This window comes from Vanessa cardui, chromosome 13 (assembly GCF_905220365.1).
Source record: "Vanessa cardui chromosome 13, ilVanCard2.1, whole genome shotgun sequence".
Taxonomy (NCBI): domain Eukaryota; kingdom Metazoa; phylum Arthropoda; class Insecta; order Lepidoptera; family Nymphalidae; genus Vanessa; species Vanessa cardui.
Window position 1 is genome coordinate 11,700,491 of NC_061135.1, and position 10,186 is coordinate 11,710,676.

At 30.4% G+C, this 10,186-nt stretch overlaps 1 protein-coding gene across 1 annotated transcript in view; it reads right to left on the reverse strand.

Annotated features, from left to right (window-relative positions):
- The window catches only part of LOC124534835 (acetylcholine receptor subunit alpha-like 2), a 29,617-nt gene extending 19,775 nt beyond the window's left edge, over positions 1-9,842 (reverse strand). The window contains exon 1 of the mRNA XM_047110862.1: positions 9,466-9,842. Coding sequence (XP_046966818.1) covers positions 9,466-9,657 — 192 coding nt within the window. The 5' untranslated portion in view covers positions 9,658-9,842. The remainder of the gene's footprint in view (positions 1-9,465) is intronic.
- Between the last annotated feature and the right edge of the window lie 344 nt (positions 9,843-10,186).

A 10,186-nucleotide genomic window follows, 5' to 3' on the forward strand; every position in this document is an offset into this window, starting at 1 on the left:
GTATTTATACTCGGCAGTAGAATATGAGGTGAGTGGATGGTACCAGTTGGACCAGATGTCTTTGCACAGGGTCGTATCACCAATTGCATGATATACATTTACAACAAACCATCTCAACGTGCATAATAAAGGACAGAATCAACTACAGGCAGTAGGGGCAGTTTATCTACATCGATTACGAAGTTGTGTCGTTGTACCGTTGAACCAACAACAACCAAAGCTTTCTATAAGAGAGATTGCGGTAGCCAAGTGTCAGAAGTTTGCCCAATTTTTTCGTACACTGACATATTTGTCTCCTTACTATTTCAAACGATATATACTTTTTTAACTTATATAATATTAGAAACAGGTAAAATTAGGTTTTTTTATATACGGTGTAATAAATGAAATATAAATAATCTATAATTCATCGTAATTAAATTAAAAATATTTTTGGTCGTAAAAAAGGCATAAATTTTACAATTGCTTAAGTAAGTCTTTATTCGTAAAAATAACATGAAATTTTTAAGCTTAATATGCATTCAGTTTGGTTTTTATTTTTATCTCAAAAATAATACAGGATTTTTTTTCAAAACATTACAAAGAGCACAATCTAAATTTAGGTAGTGTTTACTGAAATTCCAACACTTTCATAGGTAAAGCAGCGATCAATTCATACTGAATTGTAGAAATTTTTATGGATTTTTAACAAATAATTGATCAAATATCAGTAATGTTATTTGGGACTTTTATAATTTATCAATTTTATTAGTAACATTTCTAAGGAGACTATTGTTTGTATTTTGTTTAAGTGTTTAAGTGTTTTGTTTATTGTATTTTGTTTAAGTAACTAACATTACATTTAACATACAATTCTCGTGATAAAGACTTCTTTGTATACGCTTTTAAATAGTATTTCACGTAAATTAAATTTTACTAAAATGAAAGCACGCATACATTACTTATTTGCTACCATTACGTTAAAGACATAGTATATGTTCTTCGTGGAGCGTTTTCTTCGATTGTTTATTTGAACTCCAATATACAACTGTTTATAAGTGCATTAGTATGAGTGAGACTTCTGCCTTAGTGTGGGTGAGATGCCTGAGAGTAGAGTAACAAATACCAATTAGATCATATTTATTAAGTTTATTTTATTAAAAAGTAATTAATTTAACGTGTTGGGCGTGTCGTGAATAAATGGGCTTGTTATTAATAATGCATTTGTACGTAGAAGGCTCTTAATAACCAGAAGAGACTTAGCAGGTGCAATAACGATGAGCCCAGGGATTTCAAGCGTCCATCTCATTTCGAATACATACCCTTTGGAGCTTAAGTTAGCAACTAGCTTAGACGAAAAATCTTTATTGCATTTTAATTATGCATATCGAATAAATGTTTATAGAGGAAATTTACAACTGAAATTATTAAATAACATTTTTGCTTAGGATTTTTTGTACTAGGCTTAAAATTATTTGTATTAAATATATATGAAAGACAATCTTATACAATATTACCCTTCTCTGAACTAAAATAATGGAACCAGATAACTAATAGAATTTTATTTATAATACACGATATAAATATTATGTTATTACGTACAACATATTTTTGAATTTTAGTTTATTTTTAACAAAAAATCGTATAAAAGTATATGTAAATCAATGTATAATAAAAGATCAATACGTTTGAATAGCTTACTAATCGTTGTTATTAACTCACTTTCTGTTAAACTCCTTCGGATTTTGTACATGCTTAGATAAACGCGGTCTAGAAGACGGAAGGCAAGATCAATAAATTAAAAAAATATGACTACATCATATCCCTCCATATATCCATAGTAAAATATATTAAGAGTAAAAAGTAAAAAAATAAGACTATAAAAAATTACGGCCCAAATGTGAAATATATTTTAGTATCAAGTTCGCGACTCATCAACTTTGTTCGAAAGCGCGCATTGAACGAAACTCTAAAGAGCAACTGTTTGGGCGTGTATCAGGAACGACCACTCACGGGTAAAACCGAGGTAATCTTTACCGCAAGCTCATGGTTCGCTCGTCGATCAGGATATTAGCAAACAAATTTGACACTGCTCGATTCGATCATGTAATATTGGAAACAGACTTACGATTATGTTTGACGCGTGCATTTTTTATAAATATAATTTTATAATTAATTTATTTAGTGATTCGTAGACTACTTTCCAACCAAAACCAAAGTTATCAAGGTAGATGGGGAAGTCATAGAGTATGTGTCAGAATATCATCATATACCTAGGCCAATCTATCTCATTCAATGATCATACAGAAAAAGAAATAAATAGACGGATAGCAATAGCTTGGAAAAAGTATTGGATGTTAAAAGAAATAATGAAACACAAAGACATTAACATAAAAATCAAGAGTAAATTGCATGACATAGTTATACTACCCTGCCTTACATACGGTTGTCAAACATGATCATTGCGTAAAAAAGATGAAAATATATTAGCCGTACATCAAAGAAAAATGGAGAGAAGTATGTTGGACATCAAATTGTCAGACAAAATTAAAAATGAAACAATAAGGAAAGTAACACAATTAACCGATATACTGCAAAAAATTAGAACTCTCAAATAGGCTTGGGCAGGTCATGTGTGTAGAATGGCAGATAATAGATGGACTAGGAAACTAACAGAATGGACACCGAGGGGAACACAAAGAGGTAGACCGAGAAAGCGATTGGAAGACATATTCAGGGAAAAGGGTGGACCAGACTGGAGAAAGAAAGCTCGAGATAGAGACAACTGGAGGAAGCTGGGGGAGGCCTACGCCAATGAGGCGACTTCCACAAAAGAAGAATAATAATATATCAATATATGCAATTAAATTAATGAAATTATATAATGAAATGGATAATTAATAAAATGGAAATAATATATAATTTAATATAATTGAAATATTGTGAGCATGTTTTGTGGTAGAATAAAGGCTATTTTTTTTTAGATTACTTTCTATAATGTTACAATCAAGGACGACAACGAATTATGCGTCGTATAACTATTAAATGTGTTACATCGAAGTACCAAATGCTAAACATTAGTGTGCACATTAGCTACACGTTAGAAATTTCAGAATATTGGTTAATTGAAAATTAGTAATTAATATTCTTTGATTAATTAATATAATGAAGGTAATTACGTAAAACGGCCAGTAATTTAGGGGTTGTTAAACTTTAAACTCAACAAAATAAAAAAAAATCAGAATCAAAATAAACTTTATTCAAGTGGGCTTTTACAAGCACTTTTGAATCGTCAATTAACAATTAAGTGAAACTACCACCGGTTCGGAAAGTAGATTCTACCGAGAAGAACCGGCAAGAAACTCAGTAGTTACTCTTTTTCAACATTTAAAAAATACAAAGTCATGTTAGTTAATACAGTTATTTAAATTAATATAACTGGCTTCATTTTCATAAAAACCCTGATTATGTTTATTAGTTTTTAATTTTCTTAAATAATACCTTTACTTTTGTTTTAAAAATTTGAATGACGATTTTTGTTTCAAAATGAATTCGAAAAAGCGGTTAGGCTAGTGACAAATCTCATTTTAAATGTTACCGACTATTATTGTAATATTGCGTTAATAAAATTGTAACGACTGAGTATGAATACATCATGTAAATCTTGTGCATACTTATAAATTAAATAATTACACAGATTTATTATTCATAGTTTCCACACAAAGTAATTAGTAATTAAGCTTATGAATTTGTCGTTGTTCTGCCTTATAATAATAAAATAAATAAAATATAAACTAAGGCAATGAGATTTAACAAAAACATATATACAAAATATATTAATATTAAAATAAGCAAACCGTATTATATATTAAGTATCTACATAATATCAAATACAAAGTGTGTAATTTAAAGTCTATTTAATATGTATGACGCAGAGTTAGCTACTGAAAATATACAGTAAATATTTTGTATTCTACTTTGTGCCCCTCTTTGTACCCATAGTTAACATTCTCTGAGTAAGCTAACAGTTAAGGAATTACGTGAGGAATCTACACCACTAAAAGTTATAACTTATAATATTATTTAAATTTTATAATGATACCTTTTTGTTTTAAAATGGATCTAAATATGTATACATATTCGAGGTGATATAACAGGCAGGTAGGTACAACTAATTTATCAGGTGCTTAATTGGTTTATAATTTATCCAGTGGCTCGAAGATGAAGTAAAACTGTATCAAAAAAAACCTCTCAAGAATGAAAAAGTCCTTAAAGTCTAGTTCAGCAACATTTCAGGCTGTTTATTTATTTCGGAAATGCCTACATTATATATTTGTAGATAAAGGAACATTTGCAAGTATAATCTAGGTTGAGCTTGATGAAGCTGCGATTTATAATTAGTTAGGGTCAACAGAAGCTGTTTCTTTCCTACATTGAGTTATAATTTATTTTCAGAAAGATTTAAAAAAAATCCTTATTTGTTTTCGGAACGTATAGAATGGACAAATGAATTAAATAAAGTAAACCTTCTATTCTGACATGACATACATAAGAACATAATGTTTGTTGTTTAGTAATTATATTTTTGTTTAACAATGTTGACGGATTTGATTTTCATTAAACTTATTTGTCTTGTGACGTCAAAGTCTTCTAAATTGGACTTACTGAAACTACTACAGTGTCAAATTGATTATTAGTTTTAAAAGTAAATTTTGGAGCGCTAATTTGGTCTTTAGCAATAAATCTTTATAAGGGTAATCTGCTGTATAAAGTTTCTAAGAAATTTAGTATAAATAGAAGTTAAATCCGGTTAAAATCAGGCTAGTATTAGTCTCTTATTCGTTATGGGGATACATACAATTTTGTTTTGATTTAATTTCATTGTAAACTCTCGACTTTTGTCCGCACGTTTTACATATTTTTTTTAATTTATACAGATATAGTGAAAAAAAGTACTCCCTATGTAGCCACTAACTTTTTTTCTCAAAATAACTTTACTTTTTAAATTGCAATTAAGAACCTTCTTCAAGCACTTTTTTTTCTTGCACATCTACGGCTTGACCTTTACCAAATAAGACCACAGTCCACAACCGATCTTCTATGTACATCTATCGCCCCATTGTCACTGGGACAAAAATCGGCTTAAGTTATTAATATATAAGATTCTATTTAATTTATTAATACAAAATGTCTCAATTTCAAATAACATTGCTTCGTTCTCCTTAAATCTATATAAATCGTAGATCTTTGGTTCAAGACCTCCGGGCCTATTTGGGTTATCAATCGATAAATTCTTAGCCAAAGCCGCAGAATGGATATTGTGGACACGTACCTCAAAATTCATATAATCCTGCCCTGAAACTCTTTCCTGTCGTAACAGATTTGCCGCCTCATCGGATTATAATAGTGATGGAATATAGAATGTGCATTGTGGCAGAAATTGGTCAAATATTAACTTATATACTATGAGGATATTGCCCAAAAGGATTTGTGTCACCTCGGTGGAAGCTCCTCTACACACATTATTTTGTATTGATTATTCTGATTTTAAAAGAGTTTTAAAACGTCATACCTCTTTGGTGACGAATTTATGGCTTATGGAGTGATTTACATTTAATGCAATACCAGTGTCAGTACTGTAAAGTAGGTAAGGTTCAATAACCTGCCAGTTTTTGCTAGATTTTGTTTAATTGAAAGATTTATCGTTTGTATCATTTAAGTACCGTTCATCGTTTCATTCACATCGAAGTGTGGCTTAGTTTTTGAGCAAAGGTATCGGGTTTGTGTGTTTTATTTCCAGTTGCTGATGCAAAACCGACAGCAAATAAAGTCGGAAGAGAATCTAGATAGATCCGTAGGCTCCACGGGTCTGGAAGAACGCCCACAAACAATAATATTTCAGATGGCTTATTTGTATTTCACGTTTGTTGAAATGTATTTCGATCGCCGTTAGCAATTCTAAGGCAAAATGAATATGAAATCATTAGTATATATACGTATAGTTGTAAATGTATATATGTAGATAGTCATATTATTCTGAATAAGAGTTAAAGTTGATAAGGGACATTTTTCGCCTTATTCGGTTTTTAATCATAGTTTTATGTAATTATTATTAATTATTAAGTAGGTCATAAAAAGAATAAATACGTGAAACAATCCATAAGGATTAGTTAGTATGTAATGATTAGACAACAATATTAAATTTTTGTATTACCATTTATTGTCATTAGTGCGTGGGCCAACTTTAAAAACCAATCGCCATAGTATGGAAAAAATCACGTTGAAAGATTTCTTTACATATAATTCAAGGTAATAATACCGTTTTAAAAAGGTCAGAATTATTTTCAACGCATAAATTAATTTCGATTTAATGAGAAAAGGTATTCTCATTAAATCGAATATTTAACTATTCTACTACTATGGCTTTGCTCGTCTTGTAATAATTCAACATTCAGTATGAATTAGGTAACGTAACGTTGAATAATTCATAATATTTTACAAACATAATATTGCGAAGACCTTATCTATTAATATTATTATTCATGATTACTTTTATAATCAACTAGAAAGTTAAATGAAGCAATTAAAAATTTGCTCTTCAATTTTACCCCAATTTTCTTTTCGTCCTCGTTTCTGTTAGTTCTTCTTCTTCGTTTTCTCCAATAACCTCCCCCTTTTCGATATAAACCGTACAATTTACTTATTTTATGATATTTCAAATTTGTTTTATATTGCATGAAAAAATCTTATATTAACTTCCAAAATATTCAGTATAGGAGATTTAAAATATTTTACCAATTATAAAAAAAACATAATGAAAAAGAAAAAAAACTGGAAAAAGAATACACAACAACACACAACTTACTGATAGGACTTCGCGCAAGCATGTAGGGTAGGTACTACCCACTCATTATATAATGTAACACTCCACTCCACTCAACTCCAAAACCCACTCATCAATAATCAGATTTGTATTGTTGTGTTCCGGTATGAAGGGAGAGTTTGCGAGTACAACTACAGGCACAAGGGACATAACTTAGTCCCCAAAGTTGGCGGCGCATTGAAGACGTAAGAAATGATTACAATTTTTTTACAATAATATCTATGGGAGATGGTGAACCCTTTTCATCAGTTAACCAATTTTTCCGTATTTAAGTACTGGTATATGATATATATGCAAATACTTTTATCTACTCACAAACGTACTTTCGTATACATTACGAGTCTTTTATAACATACTAAATATTTACGCCGAACATTATGTTCTGTGTTCCTAATTTAATGTGAAGCAATATCGTTCATACAATAACCTATATTTACAACTCGCTACAAAGGTATTGTAGCATTGCGTCAAATTAAAAATAATGTATTTTGGGAGACAAAACTGTCCATACCGAAGGAGATCAGTGCTTTTCTGTAAGGTCACTCTTAATTCTAGAAGTTGACAATTTACTTAGGACACGTGTTTCCTTTCAATAGTTATAATAAAGTCAATTATACATATCGCATATACTTGGTGGTAAGACTCTGTGCAAGTTCGTCTGAATATTTTAGATCCACATCAGACATTCTTTCATCGAAGACGATGGGTCTAACTTAATATCCAAAATTGAAGGCGCATTAATTTACAGCACAAATATGGGCAATATTTACACGTCAACCTACACAGATACGAGCATGTCATAAATATATATTTTTTACATTATTAACGATCACTTTTTACGATGAATTATTTTTTACATAAGTACAAAAGATTTTGATTAATTTTAATCTATGCGATGTGCTTACAGCTTAAACAACGCTGATCACTGTACTTTATAAACGGCTAATAATTTGGAATCAATAATTCTAAATTCAAAACAATGCTATAATCTCTGACACGCATATTCATTTACGGCTAATAAAACTTTATGATTTCAACGTATAGGATTAAATAATAAATAGTAGAGCATTATAGACTTATGGTACCTACCGACACACAACGCATTGGTGTTGATGAAATGTGTGGAATCTATGTGTGGGAAATTTTGAACTGAATTAGAATTCATTTGTATGGTAATCATGAAATGATATGTGAAGTTATTGTATTAAATAGTATTAATTTTTTTATTACAATAACTTCAATAATTCATAACGAATATAATATAATAAGAAAAGAATATCTTACATTACTTCAAACAACAATCTAGGAGTAAACAAAGATGCCGCTGTTGTTTTATTATACCTGAATCTCTTTCCCGACTATTTAATTCACCTTAAAAAACTGAGTCACTTATAAAGTTTAAGCTAAACGCTGGTTCTCTCTCTCTCTCTTTCAGTCGTGATTACATTACATTCGAAAGAAGAGACACAGCATAGTTTAACTAATGACTCTCTAATATAATAGAAAAAGACGTTGGGGTACCTCTGACTGGGATACTATTGGACTCTTGTGTTTACTCGTGGTGTCTTACTTTTGTGTTTCTAGACCGAATTTAAAAGAATCGTCTTTTTTATTACGGAATCATCGACCCGCCCCTGTTTCGCAAGGGTAATTCTGATAGAAAATATACTGCAGACTGTCTATATATACAACGATTATACCTTTTTTGTCATTAGATAATACAAACCGCTATGACAATGCATTTTAATGTGTGTTTCTTTAAATCACATTAGATATTATCAGAATTTCTCTACTATAATATGTATTACACATATAAGCCTTCCTCTTGAATCATTCTATCAATGTAAAAACCGCATCAAAATCCGTTGCCTAGTTTTAAAGATAACATGGAAAGACTGATAGCGGAAAGCGACTTTTGTACTAGTGAAGAAAGTCATGCATCTTCTGAATCAAACACTTTAAAATAACAAGTATTACGATCACGAATGGAGATCATGAATCATTGAGTCTATCAATCATTGTGTAATTTGCAAATCGTTTTATATTAGACTTAAATTGATCACACTATTTTTATTTGCCGTGATATCACAGTAATATTTATTGAAACAGAAGTAACAGCCCAAAAGTTGCGTCCCAGCATTGTCACTTTTATTTAAAAGCAGGTTTGCTATGCCTTTGCTATTTCACCAGGCCGCTCCAAAGTACGGCGGTGGAATGTTTAATTAATGTACTTCAAATTCAACGTTTGTTTAATAGCTTTTGCGGACTTCGCCATTGCAAATATCCTTATGCCTCTCTGAATTAATCGTATTAAGTTTGTTGATTAGGATTTTTTTTTGTAGATGTTATTTTTTTATCACAGCAACTCGTTCGTGCTCGATGTGGTTGGTTGTTTTTTCAATAACTGTTTATTCGTATTCGAACTTTTTATTCATATATCTCTGAGTATGAAAAAAGGAATTTCAAAATTTTTGTAATTCTAAGAACCTGAAGACCTAAGACCAATTTCACATATGAAAAATGAAATCACCTTAAAGTCAAGACATTAACCTTATGTTATATATATTTATAGGTTTGTCTTAATGTCTATGTATATTTCTTACCAGGTCGATGAGTTGGGAAAGCCGTAGACCAAGTTTGACCAGCACTGTGTTGTTATTCTTGTCAACTGGTCGTATCAGTCTGTTGTAATTGCTCAACAGATCGTCGTAAAGTCTCTTAGCATCGGGATTAGCAAGACTAATACCACATAGAGTTAAAACAAATAAAATAACAACACTTCCACACAAATACATTTTAACAAGAACCAATTATATTTGTTAGGTTATATATTATAATACTGTTTAATTTGACACAAAATACTTCATCTAACACGCGACATTTTTTTTTAATAAAAATTGTTTGTTAAAAATATTTCTTATTGGTGTTTAAAATCGAAGTATTTTTTTTTTCTAAAATTTGACAGCTACGCCCGACAAGCTTGGGCGACGGTGGCGCCTCTACTGGCGGGAAAATGAAGTAACTCGGACGCTATTGCGCAAACTCCTCGCTGAGTTTTATTGGACCGAATAAAACAAGCACTCAATGGCCAATACAAAAGTTGTTTTTATTAATCTGCCGTGTACATCAAACTTGAATAATTCCTCTTTGATCGTTTGAAAACAAAAAACATTTTATTATTAATATTTATAATAAAAAAATCGCTTGAATATTATTATTTAAATTACGAAACGAGTAAGCCGTAAATTTGTATTCTGTAATAATTACATATTTCGAAGAATTAATGTATTTGTTAACTTGTTTTTAATTATTACTTTTATTGCT